Source organism: Canis lupus, chromosome 4, assembly GCF_011100685.1.
Source record: "Canis lupus familiaris isolate Mischka breed German Shepherd chromosome 4, alternate assembly UU_Cfam_GSD_1.0, whole genome shotgun sequence".
Classification (NCBI taxonomy): Eukaryota; Metazoa; Chordata; class Mammalia; order Carnivora; family Canidae; genus Canis; species Canis lupus.
The window spans coordinates 89,466,259-89,488,635 of NC_049225.1; the positions used below are offsets into that span (position 1 = coordinate 89,466,259).

At 55.1% G+C, this 22,377-nt stretch overlaps 1 protein-coding gene across 2 annotated transcripts in view; it reads left to right on the top strand.

Moving 5' to 3' along the window:
• The window catches only part of ANKH (ANKH inorganic pyrophosphate transport regulator), a 115,181-nt gene that overhangs the window by 62,331 nt on the left and 30,473 nt on the right, over positions 1-22,377 (top strand). For both annotated transcript variants that reach the window (XM_038535443.1, XM_038535444.1), the window contains exons 2-5: positions 7,844-8,060; positions 14,510-14,628; positions 17,213-17,296; positions 21,898-22,068. In XM_038535443.1, coding sequence (XP_038391371.1) covers positions 7,844-8,060; positions 14,510-14,628; positions 17,213-17,296; positions 21,898-22,068 — 591 coding nt within the window. The remainder of the gene's footprint in view (positions 1-7,843; positions 8,061-14,509; positions 14,629-17,212; positions 17,297-21,897; positions 22,069-22,377) is intronic.

Consider the following 22,377-nt stretch of genomic DNA (forward strand, 5'->3'; position numbering starts at 1 on the left):
GTGGGGGGTGCAGCTGGAGCAGAAGAGGCGCCTCAGTCCTGCGGACACCGAGGGGAGACTCGTTAGGAGGGGGAGGAGCCGACAGGGTCGGGAAGGTGGGAGCAGAGAGTGTCCGCTGGCTTCAGCCAGAAGAGTGTGGGGGGAGGAGGGAGGGGGGAGGAGCCGGGCCGGCGGTTGACCGCTTGTGATGTGACCACGCGACGGCTGTGGTTCTGGTGTCCAGGTGAGGCCTGGCGCTCGCTCACGCGGCTGCTGTCCTCACGGGCTCAGGAGCACTGGGGAGGTGAAGAGCACCCGGGAGGAGGTGAAGAGCGATGGAGCACCTGGGGGAGGTGAAGAGCAGGCGAGGGGGCGACGCTGTATAGAGGTTTCCTGCCAAAGGCAGGTGAGAAAGCAGGGGGCACTAGACGCCCCGAGGACTCGAGAAGTTCCTTTCAGGCTGGAAGACACCTGTACGTCTGCAAGTGCTGCTGGGGAGGAGCCAGGCGCGTAGCCAGGCTCAGAGCAGCCCGGGAGCTTGGGCTCCTGTCCAGGTCACAGGGTCCGAAATGCAGAGCCCGGGTCGATACCCCTGCAGTCACTGGGCAGACTGGCCTTTTCCATGTGACAGGACCCAGGTGGTGGGGAAGGAAGGCCTTGGGCAGGTGTGTTTTGTTGAGGTTTGTTTTAGAGAAAGAAGCAACAAGAAATTCTATCTTTAAAATTTTTTTTTAGATTTTCATTTATTTGTTTACTAGAGAGAGAACACACGAGCGGGGGAGGAGCAGAGGGAAAGGGAGAAGCAGGCTCTGTGCTGAGCTCGGAGCCCAACCTGGGGCTCGATCCCTGGACCCTGAGATCATGACCTGAGCAGAAATCCTGAGTCAAATGCTTACCTACTGAGCACTCAGGCGCCCCGAAGAAATTTCGTTTCTGATGGATTCCACGTTGTAGATGAAGCAAGAGGTGAGGTTGTGAGCTGCGTAAGAGGGAAGGAGGCAGGGCAGAGGCGCAGAGAGAGGAGACGGGAAACAGAGGATGACGGAGCAGCCAGCAGCCGGGTGGGGCGGACGTGGGGCAGTGGGGTGGCGGCCAGCTCTCCCTGCTGTGCTTCTGGCTCCAGCCGCTCTGGGAGCCCAAGCAGAGCCCCTAAATACAGAGGACGGGGAGGGGGACATCGCTGGATGAACCTGAGGTCCGGGATTTGTACACGAGGAGTTGTGGGTATTGACATGCGTGTGCTCCAGGGGATGCTCTTGAAACACCGGGCACAGTGTGGAGGGACAGACGGGAGGAGCCGGAGAGCAGTCGAAGGAGGGACAAGCCACGAGGCTCCAGGAACCTGAATAGGAGGAACGGGGGCCCCACAGCGGCCTGACAGGCGGGGGCTGCCCTCGGGCTCCGTCCCCCCCGCTCCAGGGGATGCTTGCCGTCACGCGGCCACCAAATGCCTGCAGGATGTAGGCGGGGGGGGGGGGGGGGGGGGGGGGGCCCCTTGGCCTGAGAATCTCAGTCTGCAGTATGGGGATGTTTCTGGTTCATCTTCTGGGGTTTAAGGAGCTAAGACTGTTCATATCAGGCGGATCGCATGTCGGATTTGTTAGCCATTTCCCTGGGGGTTGTTTTGGGTTTTGGTTCTTACTTTTTAATATCCTGTAGTTTGATGACTTTCTGGGAGGAAAACACGCAGGCCGCAGCACACCGTGAGCCTGGCAGCCTCTGGGGGATACTGAGGCAGGGGGATCCACTCATGCCTCCTAGGCCCAGTTTTGAGTCCGACGTGCCCTGTTGCCGAGCGGCCCCAGCGTGGGGCACGTTGGTGGGAGGTGTGGGGCAGCCCGGGCGCGGTGTCTGTGAGCAGCACGGCGCTGGGACAAGGGCAGCCTTGCATTTAGCCATGTGGAAGCCGCCTGGGCCTCGCCCGCACCCGAAGTGCCTTTGCTGTGGGACGTTCATGAACATGGAGACACTTTCCACAGCAGGCGAAGCTCTGAAGTCCTGGCAGGATTCTGACTGGAAGCCGAATGCTTTCCAAGGACGGTGCAGACGCTGCTGTGGCGAGACCCTGAGCCCGGGGTGCTCCCCCCAGGAGACCGGGGTGCTCCCCCGAGGAGACCGCAGTGCTCTCCGTTACCCGCCGTGCCGCCTGCCACCTTCCCGGAGCTTCGTGCTGCGCCCTGGGGAGCCGCCACCTCCCGAGTGGGTCTCATTTATCTCTCAGGTGCTGCGGGGCTGCCTCCCGACGCCCCTCTCTGCATCCTTCCCGGGCTTCCCGTCCGTCTCCTGCCTGTAAGCGCTGCCCTCGCGCTGACGGCCTCCAACTGTGTGTCCGCAGCCCGCACCCTCCCCTGGACTGCAGACCCTCCGAGCCAGCTGTCCTACCCGATCCCGATGGGGAGCACCCAGGTGGAGCGCTTGCTTTTCCTCCCCAACCCGTCCTCCCTCTCCCAGTCCCTTCATCTCACGAAACAGTTGCAACAATTGACCGGAGGCTCAAACCCAAAAAACTGAACTCAAACTCAGCTTTGATTTCTCCCTGTCCTCATGCCCCCATGGGGTCCCTCACCACATCAGTTTTGTCTCCAAAAAGCTCTCAAGCCGGCCCCCTCCTCCTCATCTCCTACGCTTCCTGGCCTGAGCTGTCCCCTCTCTTACCTGGATCACGACCAGCCCTCGACTCCACGCTTCCACCCTTCCCTCTCCCCGTGGCCAGCAGGAGCCTCAGTCCCACCTGCTCAGACCCTCTCCCACGTGCTCCTCACCGTGACCTGGAACCATCTTACGTCGACTACCTTCCCAGACCCCGTTGTCCCCACCGCCTGCCAGGCTTACTGGCCTCTACCTCCACCACCTACCGCCGCCCCCCCCCCCCGCCCCCGCCGCCAGCTCTGTCCCCAGCTGGTTCCTTCTTGTTCCTGGGGCCTCAGCTCCACCGTGACCTCGGTTGTCTCCTCCTTAGACGGATTTCCTTTCCTGTCCATCTGAATAAGCTTCTCCGGGGGTCCTGGTTCATTTGCATATTTTGTTTCCTCGGTACCTGTCACAGAGAGTGTTTGTGTCACTTGTGAACCTGACACTTTGTCCTTTCACACGGCTACCAGTGTATGCTCCCCTCCCGCCGCATGTCTGGGGAGCTATCGTGGATCAGACCAAGTTCTGTGTGCCCTGGAGGCTACGCTCAAACGGAGACAGACAGACAGACAGTAAGACAAATAAAGAGCAAATATAGGGTCAGGTAACGAACATGCTGTGAAGGGAAAGAGCAAGCGCGTTGACACAGCCGAGGCAAACAGGCACTGGAGGATCCGGAAGGATGAGCTACTGGAAAGAAAGCATCACAAATAATGGGCAAAAATAATAATAATAATAATAATAATAATAATAATAATAATAATAATGGGCCATTGGTGCTTTGTTCAAATCGGCCTTGAGGAAATAAAGTATTTCTTTAGAAAATGAATTGTCAACCATGGCCCATGGCACACGCCCTGAGGGGATGGAAAGTTACTTGCGCCAGTGAAACCATCAACTAGGATAGAATTCCCTGCGGATTGGGTCAGAATGGCAGAGTCCAAAAGTACGGGGAGAAACTCCACGGGACGATTGATGGGCTGCATGTGACTTCTTCCTGGGGGATCAAGAGAAAATCAGGAAATGAAGAAGTAGAGAAATTGAAGGAAATACTGGGTATAAATGAGAATAATGGAAAGGCTAATCATACTAATACGGCACATGCCCTCAACGGCAAAGCTCCTCTTTCCTTACATTTTAATGTTTCTTGAAACCAGAATGTTTTTCATTCACTGGATATGCACAACGTGGTCATTAAAAGCATCGAATCAGTGGTGTATCTGACGACCAATCCTCTTACAAACAAAATGCGATTATTTTAAGTTCATAGAAATTAATATGAACATTAAAGTTCTCGGTAGAAAATAATTCCTTTAACAACTATTTGAGTGTTTATGGTGTGGTGAGGCGGTAGGTGTAGACTGGTAAACAAGATAGACAAAAACCCTTGCTTTCAGGTGCCTCCTCTAGGCCAGTCGCGGCTTGAGGCCCCGTATACTTACATCCAATCTAAGATCAATTGGGTTATTTAAGGGGCTCAGTGGTTGAGCGTCCACCTTGTGCCCAGGTCGTGACCCCGGGGTCCCGGGATCGAGTCCCGCGTCGGGCTCCCTGCATGGAGCCTGCTGCTCCGTCAGCCTGTGTCTCTCCCTCTCTGTGTGTCTCAGGAGTAAATAAGTAAAATCTTTTTAAAAATCAGGTTATTTCAGCGAGAATAAGCACGTTGGCCAACAGCACTCAGCAGTTAAGTGATAGAAGCAGCTCAGGTCTGCGTGGCTCTAAATCCTGTGTGCTTCCCCCAGATTACCATGATTGTGGAGCTAAGTGGACTGTTCACACTCAGTCTTGCTGCCAGAGCCGCCGTTCCCCGTTCCCCCCCCCCCCCCCCCGCCGCCCACCTGCCTCAACCCTGGGTTAGGACCCCGTCAGGGAACTGCTGGTGGAAGTAGGAAGCGTCGCAGCGAGCGCCCCAGCCAGGGCTGAGGTCTTTTGAGCCAAGAGTAACGTTCCGCCAACAAGATCCAGAAAAAGTCTAATCCTACGTCATTGAGGTGCCGTCCTGTCTGCTTTTTAAACCTGCGCTAAATAATATACATCCCTTAGATTTCAACAGACCTGTTGGCAATAAAAAATAAATAAATAAATAAATAATCAGCAGCCAGATTTGGGGGTTGGGACAGGAAGGCAAGAGAATAAGCTCTGCACTGGCCTCAGTGTCTGCGAGAGACACACTGGAAGCTGTGCTAAGTTGGGGTCCCCGGAGCTGAACTGCGCGGGGGAATCCTGGGGCACGTGGTGCAGGGAAGGCTGATGGGTGCGGGGGGGTGGGAGCTGAGCGAGGAGCTGGTGTCCACAGGCAGCGAGCACCCACCTGAGCCCACAGGGAGCTCTGGGGCCTGGGTCGCAGCAGAGCAGCCCGGCCCCGGGGAGCGGGGCCCTCTATACCCCTCTGTCTGCCAGCCCTTGGCTGGGGCCTTGGGGTCAGGGGTCCCCTAATGAGCCTGAAGTGCCTGGGGACAGCTTCCTCTGAGGAGGAGGCAGGTGTGCACCGACGGGCGCTCTGCGGGGAAAAGGCCTGGGAGGGACACTCGCAGCCCAAGTCCAAATACGTTACTTTGGAACATGATCAAGTGAGAGATTTTTTTTTTTTTTTTTTTTTTTTTTTTAAGTGAGAGATTTTGACACAAAACAGGACAGTCTGCTTAGATGTGTCTGCTGAACACGGGATTTATTAACAAGGAGCTTTTTTTTTTTCCTTTTTAAAAAGATTTTGTTATTTATTCCCGAGAGACAGAGAGAGAGGCAGAGACACAGGCAGAAGAAGAAGCAGGCTCCGTGCAGGGAGCCCGACGCGGGACTCGATCCCGGGACCCGGGGTCACGCCCTGGGCCCAAGCAGCTCCACCGCTGAGCTCCCCGGGCGTCCCAATCAAGGAGCTTCTTGATTCTTATTTTGCTTTAGGGTGTTACAGTATTAGATCAGCTGGGCTAGAGGGGAAATTTTTTCTGAGGAAGGCGTCAGGGCAGGTACGCTCCGCAACGGCTACAACACTTCTTATGGAAATTTTTAAGGTATTAATTGGAAAAAAAAGGAAAAGAGGATTAAACATATAATCGGAAACAATGGTCAAAAACTAGCTTATATAATACCAACTTTGTCAGAAGAATGATACCCAATTCCTACGGCTGTTAGATATTTTTTCTTTTACATTTTCCTTTTTTTTTAATAAATTTATTTTTCATTGGTGTTCAATTTGCCAACATACAGAATAACACCCAGTGCTCATCCCGTCAAGTGCCCCCCTCAGTGCCCGTCTCCCATTCACCCCCACCCCCCGCCCTCCTCCCCTTCTTTTACATTTTCCTAAGACCATTTCACACGTCGGTATTTTACTATAAATACCTTTTTTATAATGGTGATTTGCATAGAACGTTCAACTATGTAATGATGGATACGCTGTTATTATATATTTGTCAAAGCACCTGGATGTACGACCCAAGAGGGATTGCGAACCGTGAGCTTTGAGCAATAAAGATGCATCACTGTAGGCTCATTGACTGAAAATGTACCCCCGGGGCACCTGGGAGGCTCGGTGGGCTAAGCAACTGCTCTCAGCTCAGGTTGAGATCCAGGGTCCTGGGATCGAGTCCCACATCAGCCTCCCTTCTCCGTGGAGAGCCTGCCTCTGCTCCTCTCTCTCTGTCTCCCATGAATAAATAAATAAAATCTTTAAAAAAAAACATGGACCACTGTGGCAGGGGTTATCGATAGTGGGATAGTGGGGCCAGGGGAGTCCAGCAGTTGCTCCATTCTGCTCCATTGTGTGGCTCTAAAAACTGAAGTCTTGTTTTACGCCGCTCTCAGCCTGTCGGTACTAATCCCAATGCTGCAGGGTGCTCACGTGGGCCGCGGTGAGCCTTCCAGGGACATCCCCCCTTTCAGAATCGATGTTACTACTGGGCTGACCCTTGTGGATCTTAATATGATTGCAAGATGCCCTGCAGCAACAGCCGTCATGAAACTTGGAAAAAATAAAGGTTCATTACTCACAAGACCTGGAAGTGGCACCATACACCTGGGGTTACAGCAGTGAGGTGGGGGTGGGGGCTGAGAGCACACGCACACAGGCCGGAGAGCCTGCTCGGGGGTCAAGGGTGGGGACCCAGAGTTTCGCAGGCTTACTCTTTATTGGTGAGTTTGGGACATAAGAGCAGGAATTTAAAACATGGGGAAGAGAAATGACAAGTGCCCCAAATGGCCAGTTATGATGATACCAGCCAAGGTCTCCAAAACCAAGGAGGTCCGGCGGCGGCGGGGGAGGTAGCCCGGCCCTTCCTGTAGTCGCGGGCCTGGCCGTGGTTCATTCAGGATCGTTGTCTTGAAAGTCGATGCCGCCCTCGGGTGTCACCTGGGCCGCGCCTGCCCCGTGCCTACGGCACGTCTGCTTCTGAAGGTCTGTGACTATACAGAAAGCCGATTCTCCTCCTTAATCGGCTTCCGGTTCCTAAGGAACAGCTGATGTCCTGTGACATCAGAAAAAAAAAAAAAAATCCTCTCCACCCAGACATCCATTCCCACCATCTGTGCTATAATCTGTCGAGCAATCAGAATATGAATATGCTGCGACCACAACCTCCTGAGCAAGCATCGTCCGCAAACAGTGTATTTGGTTTAAAGGCTTTCTTTTCATACTTGTTTGCACGGAGCTGAGGAATACATTTCGAGTTAAAATACAGCAAGAACTGGGTAAACAGCACCCGCCATATAATGTATTCCTCCAGCACTTTGCTCATAGAACCCACTCTGCCGTGAAGGGGCCACGTAACGCACACGGGGCGTGGCGGCGTGGGCGCGCACTCGTCCCGTGCACACATGCCCCTTCCTTAAAGAAAACGAGAAGCCGTCACCCACTCCGTGCAAGGCGGCGGACCCATTTCCAGAATGCCCGTTGCTGTTACATAAACTCAGCCTACAAGTAAAATTAACATGTTTTGCTTTTAACCAAAACTTCCTACAATGACTTTGGTCTGAACATAAAATGCCTGTTGCGTTTTTCCTCTACTACCTGAGCCCCAGCGGGCAGGTGTCTCCCCTACAAGGAGCTATTTGCACCCGAAGCTAATATGGGTGAAAATGAAAGCGAATAACCTTTATCAAATCAGAGTGAGCGTCACCCTATACGCTGCTTAGCGTCTCCGTAGAAACCTACCCGTTGGGGCTTCCTTGGGGGTGTGAGTCCCCCGAGGTGCGCCCACACTTCTGATGCTGTTTGTGGGTTGTCTCTCCCCCGCAGGCCTTGAACCGGGGCATCGCTGCTGTCAAGGAGGATGCAGTGGAGATGCTGGCCAGCTACGGGCTGGCGTACTCGCTGATGAAGTTCTTCACGGGTCCCATGAGCGACTTTAAGAACGTGGGCCTGGTGTTTGTGAACAGCAAGCGGGACAGGACCAAGGCCGTCCTGTGCATGGTGGTGGCCGGCGCCGTCGCTGCCGTCTTCCACACCCTCATCGGTAAGGCTGCTGAGCGTTTGGGAGGCGCCAGCCCGCGTCCTCCCTGTTCCTTTCCATCCGCTCCAACGTGTCTCTTGTAATAAGGATTTCTTCCGTGATTATTGAGACATTTGTCATGAACACTCCAAGGGATGAAGAGACCGGGTTTGTGCCCCTTAGCGCAAGAAGAGGGAATGTGTTTTCCCCGGGAAGCCCTAGTTTTAATTCTTTGACTCCCAAGCCTGTGGCAGAGAGGATGTGATCTCAGGAAGGTCGACAGGGTGGCCCGGGCACCCTACTAGACGCGCATTCCTGCACACGCTCCGTCTTAAAAACCAAGATAGCCTGGTGGTGATTAGGGTTAGTGCTTATCCACTGAATCAAATGACAGATGGCTTTATGTAATCAAATTAACTTATTTCAGGGGCTCACTAGTCTGTTTTATTCAAAGACCAGACTAAACCCTGGGGCAAAACATGATTTCCATGGAAAAATAAGGAAGCTGTATCACACCTGCGGTGACTAGCGTAGTTTCTCCAGGACTGTGGAAAAGGACTTCCTCTGGAGCTTCAGCCCTGCTCCTCCCAAACGTAAACGGGATGAGACCGTTTTGGTTTTCCCTTTGAATGTGACACCGACTTTGGTGCTGAGAACACCGTGAGGCCATGAGAGGATGCCGCTCACGGGCCAGGTTTTCAGCCCGCCTAACGAAAACATTCTGTGTTTTCGTCATCGTTGAATAAGACTTTGGGACTAAGAGTTAATTACGAGCCATCAGTAATCACGGAAGAGAAGAGCTGAGTATCCTGGGTCATTGAAACTGGTGTGAGGAACCCGTGGCCACTGAGATAAAAATTATCATTTTTCAAGTTAAATCTAAAATTTCCCTTTTTTTTAAGATTTTATTTATTTATTCATGAGAGACACAGAGAGAGAAAAAGGCAGAGACACAGGCAGAGGGAGAAGCAGGCTCCATGCTGGGAACCCGATGTGGGACTCAATCCCGGGACCCCAGGATCACGCCCTGGGCCAAAGGCAGGCACCAAACCGCTGAGCCACCCAGGCATCCCCTAAAGTTTCCCATTTTAAAAGAGAATGATAAAATCTTCAATTGGAATCAAGATGGTTCTGTAGCCCAGATAGACTTAGCAGTTGTCTGGAGTTGACGCTGGCAGTTCTGTTGGACTCACAGACTTGGAGGTCTAGGAGATCCACCGACCCAGAAGTTCGTGTCTATTCTGCATCCACCAGAGCCTCGCTCTAGACGCCCAAGTTGCAGGAACCTTGGGAGTATTTCTAGCTTTGGGTTCTTGCTCTTTGTTGGGCAGCCGCCAGTAATTGTCTCATTTTAGCCAAATTGTGGCCACCACTGTTATCATGGGCTCATCTGTGAGACACCACTTTTTTTAAATTGCAGGGCACAGGGTTTGCCACCAACTAGACCTTAATTTAGGCCAGTGGTCAGGATGTAGGTGTTCTCCAACTCCCCCCGTTAATTAATCTATAAAAGAGGAAACCTTGCTGACCGTGTATTTGGTTGAGTCCACGGTCATCGCACCGCATGAAGCCAGCATTGCCCGACCACCTAACTCACGCAGGTGGAGAAGCCACTGCTGTGGCTGTTGCATTTCTCTGCACAGCTCATTCTCGACAGTGAGCTGCAAGGCCTCTCCCGTGTCCAAAGCCGCTTGGGCAGACAGTGCAGCTCAGGCGAGCCAGCTCCGCTGCTCCTACGGGGAGGAGCTGAAGCAGCTGCTAGAATGCATCCGTCTGCCCGTCTTCCCTTCTCAGTACATTTTGATATGGTCAGGGGTGCTAGGAAGTTTCAGCATAGTCTCAAAATGGGTCGCCACGTAACAAACCACCCCAAGACTCAGTGACCCAAAGCACAGCATTTATTCTTGCTCATCAGACGGGCCAGCGAGTGGCCCTTTGGTCTCAGTGTGCTCACACCTCTGTGGTCAGCTGAGAGCCAGGAGGCGGCTCGTGTTGGGCTCACAGGGTGGCCGTCAGCCAGCGGTGGGCTGGTCCAGATGGCCTGTGCTGGGACGGCGGGGCTCTCCTCCGCCAGCCTGAGCTTGTGTGGACCACACAGCTCTGCCGATACCCCAAGTGAGAAGATAGAGGCCCACAAGGCCTTCTGAGGCCGAGAATTGGAAGTGGCCACCATCACTGCTATTGCACAGGTTCAAGGGGGCAGGGAAATAGACTCCAGCTTTTCCCCGGAGGAACTACAAAGTCATCCTGCAGAGAAGGGATGTTAGGAGGAGAGAAGAAGCAGGGACATCTTGTAATCCATCTACCCTGGTCCCCTCTTTGGGGGATGATGGCTTCATGCATCCATCCAATCAGTATGTGTTGAACACCTACTGTGTGGCCAGCAGTGGGCTAGGTCCTGGGAATGCACATATGAATAGGCATATTCTCCAGAGAGACGCAAGATAATCATACAGCAAATTATTCCAAATCCCATCCACCAGGACTTGACAGCAGTGAGATCAAGCTTATGTTCTTGTGTTAAAATCTCACATTTACGGTACTTTCTTATTGCAGGGGTTTATGCCGTCTCTCCAAGGCCGGGGCAGCGTCGTACTCCCCACCCCCGGGTCTTCCAGATAAATGTTGCACGGTGCAGGCTGCGCAGGGGTGTGTCCTGTGTCCCTGCCCCAGCCCCGTAACCGGCCCCATCACGGCTGGGTTAGCTGGCACCGCGCCTGGTGCATAGAAGCCATTCAGCCATACGTGTGGAAGCGATTTAAGTATCGGCCATACAAGCACACACACTTTGAAATGATTCATTAGAAGCACAGGGGTCAGGTTACCTGCCTCTGGAAAGCCCAGGGAACAGAACCTAGTGGCATAATCAGTTGTACTTGTGAGACATTTACGTTTAGGTATGGGAACTTGGGGATTTGAATGAGAATAGGGCTTCTCGCATTGCCTCTTGGAAATACCCGCAGTATCCTGTTACCAGGGTGGGAGGAGGGCTGTCTCCTCAATTCCCATGAGAAAATAGGTGTGTAGACTTGTCTTGATTAATGATATTTCGTGGCATTTTGCAACAAGCCCTAGGAGCCACTGGTTGAACAAGTCTGAGAACCACTGATTCTGGAAAGAGTCTGTCGCCCCGATGGGCCCGGGGCAGGAGAGCTAGGGACTTGAGTGGCCCTTCTGGTTTCTTGTTTGGGGGGGGGGGGGGAGTCAAAAGCTGTCTGCCCCTAAAAGGTCAGGTCTGTGTCCTCCCGTCGCCACCTCGGCATGAGATCTGTTTACGTCTGTTCAAAAGCCTCGCTTAATTTTTTTTAATGCTCTGCTCTTCAGAAGGAAAATAAGGGTCAAGGTAGGGCAGTTGATAGGAGCCGATGGTCACTGAATGTTAGGGCAGCTAGCCTGCTAACTGTGGACTCCATGCAAAGCGCTCCCAACAGATCACCCCAGCCAACAGCGCGGGCCAGGAGCAGCTCAAGGGCACGGGCGGCGGGGAGGGGGCATTGGGCGAGAAACAGCTGCTGGGATTTTACGTTCCCAGCTCACAGGGCAGGAACAACAACCTTCGTGGTCATGATCACACTCCTCTCTGCGTAGGGGAGGAGCAGGGGGAGGAGGAAGTGGCCGAGAGAGAATAAGAGGCCAAAAGAAGCCAAGGCAGCCCTGGGCCAGTCAGTCCCAAAGTCCCCTGGAGCCTGGAGGCAGGAGAGGCCAGAAGCAGCCGGGGCTGAAGAAAGCAAAGGGGTGGGGGTGGGGGGCCCAGATGCCTGGCCGGCTGAGCCCACCCCCCCCAGCCTGCCTTCAGACCACCCTTCATTACCCTGACACTCTGGAGAGTAGGTGCCTGTAGTTCCATCTGCAGGAGAGGAGCTGACACCCATCTCTGCCCCCGCCCCCGGGCCACACAGGCGACCACAGGCCCTGCTCTCAGCTGCTCAGACTCCCAGGTCCAAGTCTCCCTCCCTCAGAAGCCACCGTGCGACCGTGCATTGTCCCAACCATGCACGGGGACGGGAGGGCTAGGACCGCGCAACCGCATTGGCTCCCCCTCTAGAGGCTGGACAGTCAAGTCCATCGGGCCTCCCTCCAGGCCTCTGTAGTTTGCTGGCGACCTGGAGCCGTCCTGGGGGCCGAGGCATCAGCCCATCTCTGCCTTCACGTCCCCGTGGCCTCCTGCCTGTGTGCGTGCACTTCTGTGTCCAAATCTCCCTTTCTCAGGACCGCAGTCATATTGGGGGGCCCACGCCATTCCGAATGCCCGCATCTTACCTAGCTACGTCTGCAGTGACCTGTCACTAGGAAGGTCACAGTCTGCAGCCCCTGGGACGGGCCTGACCTCTGAACTCCGAGGGAACGAGGCCCTCTGGGTCCGGCCTTCCCCGGGGTCGGAGTCCCATCAGGCTCCCCCTGTGGCCCTGTGTGTGGGCTCTACCCTTTACCCTGCAATTTCAGCCCGGGATCTATTCCTGGCTGCCCAGCTCCTGCCCCGGCTCACCCGGCTCGGCTGCCTCAGCCTGCCAGCTGCCTCCGTCCACCAGGGTGGGGCCGGGCTTGGGGCCGGGCCGGGCTGCTCCTGGCAGGTCCCAGCCCAGTGGCTGGTTCCCGGCTCAAGGGAACGAACGTGCACATAAACGGTGGCAGCGACGCACTCTGAGCCCAAGCCCCCGAGGTCCAGCGCCCCGGGGAAGCCGTCCCTGTGGTTGGACCGTCCTGGCCTGGTGTTTCCGCATGTCTGCACACCCCGCTCTGCGTGCGCGTCCCACCCCGGGGAAGGCTCCCCCCTGCCCTCCACTGAGCCGCCCAGGGTCAGACCCAGCCTTCTCTCCGCCCCTCTCCTCTAACCTGTGTGCCTCCGGGTCCCAGCAGGGACCTCACAGAGCTCCCCTTCCCTCCTTGTCCCCCCTTCCCGGGTCTTTGCTCTTTCTGCCCTGTGACACCATCCCTCCCGGTTCTCTTCTTGCTGCCTCGGTGGCTCTACTGGCCCCAGCCTGCTCCACACCTGACATGTTCCCCCACCTGGTGGCTCTCCTTAGGTTTTCAACTCTGCCCCTCCTGGAGGGCCCCCCCACCCCGTCCCACCTCACTCTCGGGCTGTCTCACCCATGCCAGCCCCCTGCCCCTTGGAATCACCCACTTGTACCTCTTCCCCCTCTGGGATCCCCATATGTGCATCTGAATATCCTTGATATCATCCCAAAGACCTGACTTCATTCAAACTTCCTGTGGTGCAAGACTAATCCCCCAAAAGAGTGGAGGCTTACTTCTTTACCATCAGTTTCTTCTTCTTATCAGTTCATACGGTTATAAACCATTTCCCAAACTTTGAAGTGGAAGGAGGGATCCTATGATTCACATAAAATGGGACTCACTGCATCCTATCTCCTTTATGAATTCAAAGCAGCTTCTGTAGTTGTCCACCCATTAGCGTCCATATTTATTAAAAAATGAACACAGCAGGTGCACTGCTATTAAAGCACTGTGTAAAACACTGAGAAGCATGAAAGTCACTATTTTCTGATGTCGTCTAAACATCTGTCAATGAAGTAAAGATATCTTAATAGTGTGTTTCGTCTTTGCTAAGGGCACCTGTCAGGATGCCCGGCTAATACACCGCAAACACCTTTCTCTCTCCCTTTCTAGCTATTCGGTGGCTTCAGATTCATTCAGCCTGTTTCAGCTCGGTGCCCACACGCTCCTCCCTAAAGGTGAAACAAAAAATAGCAAGCCGCCAAAAGCTAGCTTTACATTCTTTCCTGAAAAGCCATATTAACGGGGCGCTGGGGTGTTGTAGTTGCTTAAGCATCTGACTCTTGATTGTGGCTCAGATCGTGACCTCAGGGTTGTGAGATCCCACCCGAGTCAGGCTCTGAGCTCAGCGGGGAGTCTGCTTAGGGTTCTCCTCCCTCTCCTTCTGCCTCTGCCCCCCCCCTTAAAAAAAATAAAAGAAAAAGCATATTAACCTCTGGGAATTTTCTTAGTCAATTAGTAAAGCTCCGTGTAAACATTGAGCTTCCAAATGATCCCTCAAGCATCCTTTCATGATCTCAAAATAATGGACGCATCCACAATGCATAGTAATAGGAGATTATGTCGATGTTAAGTAAACCTCCAAAAAGGAATTCATCGCAACCATTAAAACGTGAAAGATGTCCTTGGAAATCATGGAAAGCTGTTCATGGTTGACGAAAGCATGTATATACACAGTGTGACCCCATTTTTATGTTAAAACACGTGCGTACCCCACATGCCCACGAGAGAACTGGACAGTTAAACCCAGGCCATTAACCATGATCCCCTCTGGATAGAGGGGTGAGATTGTAGATGATTTTTTTTTCCTATTTGCTCAATGACATTTTCTAATTTTCTACAAAAAAAAAAAAAAAAAAACTATGTTTAACATTGTTTTTGTACTTTTGAGATGAAAACCTTAAAAGGTAACCTCTTCTAAATATCGCCATGTTATGTTTTTGGGCCCTTTGCAGCTTATAGTGACTTAGGCTACTACATTATCAATAAACTGCACCATGTGGATGAGTCGGTGGGGAGCAAAACGAGAAGGGCCTTCCTGTATCTTGCTGCCTTCCCTTTTATGGATGCAATGGTGAGTAATCGGGGCACTTGAAAAAATTGTGGTGTGTAGGACATAAGATTGGCCACGTGAGCATCTGTGCACGTACAGTGCAGCGGCGTGGAGGGTCTTGCCTCGCCGGGAGTCTCGTGACACTGACACTACTTCCCTGTCCCCTCGCCCCAGCACCACTGCCCTACGGTCCGAGTCTGCGAATCCGACCATTCCAGGATCTCCCGTAAGCGGGACGGGACAGCGTCTGTCTTTTTGTGGCTGGCCCATTAGCTTCCCGTAGTATCTTCAGGGTTCCTCGTGCTGCGGCCAAAGCCAGGATGTCTTGAGGCCGCGCCGTAGTCCCCCGTCTGTATAGACCGCAGTGGACACCGGGTGACCCGCCTTTTGGCCTTTCTGATGACGCCTGTTACCGACACGAGCATACAAATCCCGCCTTGAGTCTCCTGTTCTAATCCTTTGGGTGGATAGCCGGAAGGAGAATTGCTGGATTACAGAGTAATTCTATGTTTAGTGTCGGAGGGACCCTCAGACTGAGCCCCGCGGCAGCTGTGCCACGTCCCTTCCCGCACCAGCGCGCGGAGGAGCCCAGCTGCCAGCGGCGTCAGGACAATCCTCCGTGGTCCCACAAGTTCTGGTGGGAAGCAAGAGAGCCTATTTGAAAATTTTCCTTACATATGAAGTTGTTTTCTGCTACGTTCAGGATCAAGGGATCAGGACAGCTTTCCGATAAACTCACCGTTTGTGTGGCTTAAGCACCCAAAGCTTTTTAGAATAAGAATCTCTTGAAAATATTGGTAGGATTTCATTACGTTAATAACCAGCTTTAGTGCATTACTAAGGGCGGCTCGCGTCCAGAGCTTAGATGCTTTGTCATGATACTAGAGAGTTCTCAGAGAAAGCTGTTTCCTGTTCCTCTGGGTCATAGTCATAAGGAGGCTTAGCAAACTCTGTATACATGGATTTCCAGTAATGTGCAACGCTGGGAAGTAACTGCCTTCTTTGGCTCCATTTCAAATTACCTGAGGAAAGAGACTTAAAAATAAGTTAATCTGCATGGTTTTTCACGCACACGCACCCTCGAATCTTACGTACTGTGGACATGTGAGGTAAGCGGGCGTCTACACCCAGGTGAGACCGCCGACGTGCATCCCTGGAGGAAGGAGACCCTTGGCCTTAGTGGGGGCAACACTGCCTGTAGGTAGCATAGGGACGTGGCCTCCCTGGATTGGACTCTTTCCGCCAGTCTGCATGGGGCTCGTAAACTCTCAGTTTTGACCCAAAGGCTCAGATGCTCAGTTGGGGTCACGTCGGGTCACGGTGCTCTTGGCCATTGGAGCACTGGTGCCCGGGTTTCCTTACTTACCACCAAGTAAAAAATTTACTCTGTATTTACACTAGTAGCTGACACATACTCTAAAATAGGAAAGAAAAAAGGCAAAGGGGCTGGGTTTCTTAGAACCGGGTTCCCCAGGGGGCCCACGCCCGCCTACGGGGCAGCACAGGGCTTTGAACCAGGAAGCTGAATGAGGCGACCTCTCTCACGTCCTCAAAGAGTAAAAGCCCAACTTCCTAGACAGAGTCCTGACCTTGCTGTAACGCCCGCCCCCGTCCATGGGGACTCCGCAAACACGGAAGATTGTGGTGACCCAGTGAATTCAGGGACTGAGGGTGGACCGTAAGCCCCACGTGCCCTAGTTCCCTTCTGCCCTATTAGTTTGCCGTGTAACTCGGTGTAACACTCAGTGTGATCCACACCTTCACCTTCCTGATTCATTTACCGGCCGCCCCGAAGACCCAGCAGTAAGAGAGTGTTAATAAAAAAACAAAATAATGAACCTCTCTGAGGAGCCAGGTCGCCTCCCCAGGCACAGGCACCTGCCGCCTACACCTGCCGCGGCCCTGAGACATCGGGAGGGAGAGAGGATATTTGAAAACCACAAGGCTTATCACCCCGATGGCTTCGGTCAACAGACGCAGCCCACGAGCCACTGTTTGCAAATGTTATCGGCAGTTTGCCTTTCTTTCCCCGCCTGGCAGCTCGCGGCCTGTGGGCTGCGGGACGGGGTAGCCGTGTGGCTGCCGTAGGAGGTCTGGACAGAGACGTCCCCGTGGTGTCGGGCGCGGCGGCCTCCAGCACGGTCCTCCCACGGACCCTGGCTGGCCGCGACACCCCCAGGGGCGCCGTCTGCTCCCCTTGGAGCACCTTCCCGGGCCTTCCCTCAGCTCAGATCCTGCCCCAACTTGGAGAGAAGGAGACCGTTGATGAGAACCCGTAATGCCGGTGGTAGCTCAGAGCCCTTGCCAGTCCCAGGCCCCCGGGGCGGGCGTGCTCCCTCCATCCCTGGTCTGCGCCTCGCGTTCCAGCGGGAAGGCTGACGCACACGCCGCTCTGCATACCGTTGGTACTAAATAAATACCTGCAGTCACTGAGTCCACTTAAGGTTCTAGCAAGGACCTACCCACCGGCCCAAGTCAGAGTCCGTGACCCCGCGGAAGGTCCCGGGGGGTAGAAGGTCTCTCTCAGGAACGCCCAGTAAATCACAACGACCGAAGCCCTCCAGTGTCCATGGCATCTCACGCCAAACTCTTTTCTTTCCGGAAGGCATGGACCCATGCTGGCATTCTCCTAAAACACAAATACAGCTTCCTGGTGGGATGTGCCTCGATCTCCGATGTCATAGCTCAGGTGAGTGTGGGCCGTGCGCCGGTCGGAGCTCCTCGGGCCTCAGCCCACCCCTGCCTCCCTGACACGCGCGCCCTGTGCCCGACGCGGGCGTCAGGAAAGGTTCGTTACACAAGTGAGAAAATGAGACTTCTTGCAGTGGACCTGGGTCCAAGCCTGCGAGGAGGAGGTGGTAAGAATTCAGATGCAGCCTCGGAGGTTTTGACTTTTCCTCTTACAGGCTCGCCTATGGGATGACGGCCGGGTCCCGGCTGGTGCGGGCTTGGTGGTCATGGGGTCGCGGGGCACCTGGCCGGGTGTACACTTGGGCCTCTGTGCTGCCCAACAATGCACGGTCTGCCCCACGGCTCTAGGGAGGGAGGGCTCTTAGGAATTATCCTTACGTGTTGTTTCTCGTGTAGATGCCACACGGGGCTGCCGTTTAACCCGTCATTAACCCGTGTTTTAAGAGAGCCGGGAAGCTGGACGCTGCCCGGGAAGCAGGCCTGCATCACACTTTCTTCCGAGCCCAGGTCCCCAGGGTCTGGCACCAGCCCTGGCTTTCCACGCATCTTCCTTCTCCTTCCTTCCTCCTGCCACCGAGGACGATGCGTGAAAACTTTCAGCGGAAAATCAGATTTAATCCCTGCAACCCATAAACCAGCCGTAGCTCCCACAATCAGGGGTTCCGGAGAGCAGTGTCCTCGCCGAGGGGGAGGGAGTGGCGGGCTGATGTTTAAGCACCTTTTCCACTTCTCTGTTCCATCTTAGGGGCATTTCCATGCGCCTCTGCGGGTTTCCCCCAATTGCACGTGCTCATCCTTTAGCCGCCTTTCTGAGATCACCCGCTGTCGGGCCGTCAGCACCTCCCTAAAGGCCAGCAAGTACATTTCCAAAGAAATTGCAGTCACTCCACGGGTCACCATTCGAAGTACTTCAGGTTAATTCCCGTGAACCCTGCGTGGCCGTGTCTGCGGGCATGCGCGGGCCTGAGCGCCAGCTGATGATACAGCCCTGGGAATTTTATTTGTGAGTCACTAGAGATTTTTATCCCGATCTTACTTTCATTCGTCCTCCGAGAGATGAACTAACTGCCTTATTCACTCAAGTCCCTTAATGTGACATTAAGGAGACGCCTCTCGGTTGCAGCATCGGCATCAGCGACTCAGTGCGCATTTATAGAGGTTTTCTTAAGGGCAAACACACAGAAAAACTCCGCTTTGCCTAAGATAAATGCGGCGAGCATCTAAGGGTAGAAGAGGAAACCATATCCGTGAAAAATGCTTTGCCGGGACGCCCACGGCCCTCGTCCTTCCCAGAGCTGGTCCCGGCCGGCGCCTGCCGAGCACGGTGATCGCACCTGCTGGTGGGAGGGGTGGGAGCCAGACCCGGAGCCGTCTGGCCTCGGCTATTCCTGGTGAAGGAGCTATTTTAAGCCTTGTAGTTGGAAAGTTTGGGGGAATAAATGCAATTTTTGTTCCTAAGTCTTCTGTTACCCCTGCCCCCCGCCCCTCCCAGCTTTTCCCGTTACCTGACGCATTTGTTAATTGGCGAATCCGGGAGTAAGTAGGTCTCGGGCCGAGTCCTGAAAACCCCGCGCGGCAGAGGGAGGCGGCCGGCACACCGCCCCCAGTAGAATGGAGATGGTTTTCTTTTCTTTTTTTTTTTTTTTTTTAAGATTTATTTATTTACTTATGAGAGACAGAGAGACAGACCCAGGCACAGGGAGAAGCAGGCTCCATGCAGGGAGCCCGATGTGGGACTCGATCCCGGGACTCCAGGATCAGGGCCTGGGCCGAAGGCGGCGCTAAACCGCTGAGCCACCCGGGCTGCCCTGAAGATGGTTTTCAGTGCCTTGAATTTCAGTGACAACTCCCATTTTTTGAAGTTTTACTAGGCTGGGACGCCTGGGTGGCTCAGTCGGTTCAGTGTCCGAGTCTTGGTTTCTGCCCAGGTCGTGATCTCAGGGTCCTGGGATCGAGCCCCACCTTGGGCTCCACGGGCAGAGGCAGCTTCTCCGTCCCCCTCTGCCCCCGGCCCTGCTCCAGCTGTGCTTGCACTTGCTCTCCAACACCGCCCCCATAAGTAAATATATAAAATCTTTAAAAAAAAGTTTTACTAAGCTAATTGATCTCTGGCCGCAGTACGAGAAGCCTGTCCTGGCCCGGTCCCCCGCACTGCGCTTTCTGTGCCACCACCACTGCCAGCAGCGCTATGTCCCAACCTGGTGCCAAAGAGCTTACGAAAAATATTGCTGTTTCTGGTTTATTTCGCAATCAGCTGGTCAGCATTTGCTCAGTGGCAGCGTGAGAATTCTCCCGGCGCTGTTGGGCCTTCCCGGGACCTCCTGCCCTACGAGGGCCCCAGGATGGGATGCGTGATCCTGGGCCAGCAGTCCTGCTGCACGCCGTGCATCCCCTTGCCCCTGCCCTGTGCCCCCAGCCCTCTGGCGGGATCCCGCCCCTGAGCCCCCGTGCTGCACTGTTCTCCCCCGCGGGTGGCACGCGTGCCCGTCACCCGCCCAGCGGACTCCAGGCGCTGAGTCAGTGGGTCTCTACCCTCCTCGCTCTGCCCGGTCACGGGCTCCCTTCCCACCTCTGTGGGGAAGTCGAAGCAGCTGGATTCTTCAAGTCCTGGCGGCCAAACCCCCAGCCTGCCCTCGTCTCTGTGTCACCGCCGTTTCTCCCCGTCCCTTCCCCAGGGTGCTGGACTACCTCTTGCGCCCGTGCGTGGGTTCCGTGCCTCCTCGGGAGCCGTGGTCCCCCCGAGTCCTTTCTCCGGACGTGTAGACGCGCTCCAGGATCTGCCGCTTCGACAGTGAGCGCAGGAAGCTGCCCGCTCCCTGTGCCTGGCGGCTACGGTTCTCCTCCCCGGGCTTCCCACTCCTCGCTGTCCCCATCTCTCTCTGCTTCTATGTTTCACGGACTCCAGGTCGACCCCCCCCCCCCCAGGTTCACACTAACAGTTCTCGCCAATAACCTTTGTGCCCCATAATCCCCCGGACAGTTTCCTCCACTCCCTGGACATCGGGTCACCGTGTCACTGCTCGCTCCCGTGAGGGAACCAAAGGGGGGAGCTCCATGCCGCAGCCTCTCTAGCGCCTCAGGTGCCACGGGAGCTGCTCTGCTCGCCCACACCGAGGGGGCATCTGGCACCCCGGGGGCCCCGGAGGAAACCAAGACGAACGTGTGAAGACACTGAGCCATCCTGGGAGGAATGCGGAGTCCTAAGGACCAAGCCCCCGCCTTGTCCAGGAAGGCTGGGGGGTGCAGGCCTGCCGAGCAGGACCTCGGAGGGGGATGTGGCCCAGAGGAGAAGGGGGGACGCAGGCAAGGAGGGGGAGGTGGGGGGCTCGGGGAACGGGGGTGCCCGGGCCGGCAGCTCTCGCCTGGCCTCCTCCACGTCAGGGCATCCTCGGGGCATCCTCTGGCCTGTGTCCTCTGGCCTCATGGGGACTGCGTGCAGCCTGGGCGCGTCCACGTGGCCAGATGGTGCCCCTGTCGCCCGCGCCCCAAGGCCCGGTGCTGATGGGCCTCGTGTGCTGGGTGTGCGGATGATGGGCCGCAGATGGGCCACCACCAGTATCTGGTCCTCCCGCCGCGGTCACGGGCGTCTCCACCACTGGCTCTTCCGGGTCCGCGCCCACCACAGGCCCCCCCGTGGGTCATTGGCCTGGGTCCACCTTCGTCTCCAACTTCGTGTCTCCTGGTGTCGGGTCCCGCGGTGATGGGCTAAGCCCCCCTGGGCCAGGCCCCTGCCGCACACGCCCAGCGCGGCCCAGGTGGGTGGCCTCGGGCAGCCGTGCTCCCGGGCTCCCCGGCGAGTCTGCATCTCAGGCCCGAGGCCAAGCCCCACGTTAGGCGTGGAGTTTGCTGCTCCATGGAGACCTTGGAAGAAGAGAAGAGTCACCGTAGCTCAGGAATAGCGTCCCCCTCCCGTTCCTCACCTTCCACACCTCGTCTGCTCAGCGGCCTCCTGACTGTGGGTTCCCCGGACGCCTCTGCACGGAGGCTGGGCTGCTGCTCTGACTTTTGCAGACGGGAAAGTTAAACACATTGTTAGGTTTGCTTTGGAGACTGTACAGCCAGTGGAGATCAACATTATTATTTCGATCCCTCCTCAGTGTTTTTCTGACCTGTTGCACTTTTGTAAGTTCGTATTTTAAATTTCAATTTAGTTTTGTAATTATCACCATTGGTGCCTTTTGTGGCATTTTTCCGTGAATTCCGTCTTACAGACGTGACTGTTTTCCTGTATCCGTCACTGATCACTGTTATGTTTTCCTTTGGCCCAAGGGCCTCCGGTGTGGGTTACTCGTGCATGCCAGGCCCTGGGCTCAGGAGGGCAAACCTCTGACATCTTTTGGGAATCTGGGGGACCAAAGTCCCAGATACTTTTTTGCTATGACCGTGACCTGTTGCCTTAAAGGATCCCTAGAGGAGCCCGTGGCACAGTGACGGTGCACTCTTCCCCTGCAGAGAGGATGCCCGGGCCCGAGCTCTGTGTGGGCAGCGTCCAGCCCGGCCCGGCTGTCTTCTCCTGGGCGTCCCTGTCCCGTCGTGGGCACGCCCGTTGCCTGCTTGCACTTCTCCCCGCTGACTCGTTCCTGCTTTTTCACCTTCCAGGTCGTGTTTGTAGCCATCTTACTGCACAGTCACCTGGAATGCAGAGAACCGCTGCTCATCCCGATCCTCTCCCTGTACATGGGTGCCCTCGTGCGCTGTACCACCCTGTGCCTGGGCTACTACAAGAACATCCATGACATCATCCCCGACAGGAGCGGCCCGGAGCTGGGGGTACGTCCTTGGAACTCGCCCCGGCCTACGCGCATGTCCCCAACCCAATGTCCAGCGCTGGGTCGTGTCTGGAGGCAGAGGCAGGTGGAGAGTTAATGGCCTCAGGAGATGGAGGAGGCCTCGGGTTCCCATGCAGCCTCCTTCCTTCCCTGTCGGGGACGGAGGCGCAGTGGGTCAGGTCAGGCTGAAGAGTAGATACGGCACTTTTGGTTCTTAGCGTCTGTGGTCAAAAGTGAGTCATCCCACATATAAATCAAGAATTTTGCAGCCCACGGTACCTTTAAACCCACTTTGGGTCACTCTTTCCCT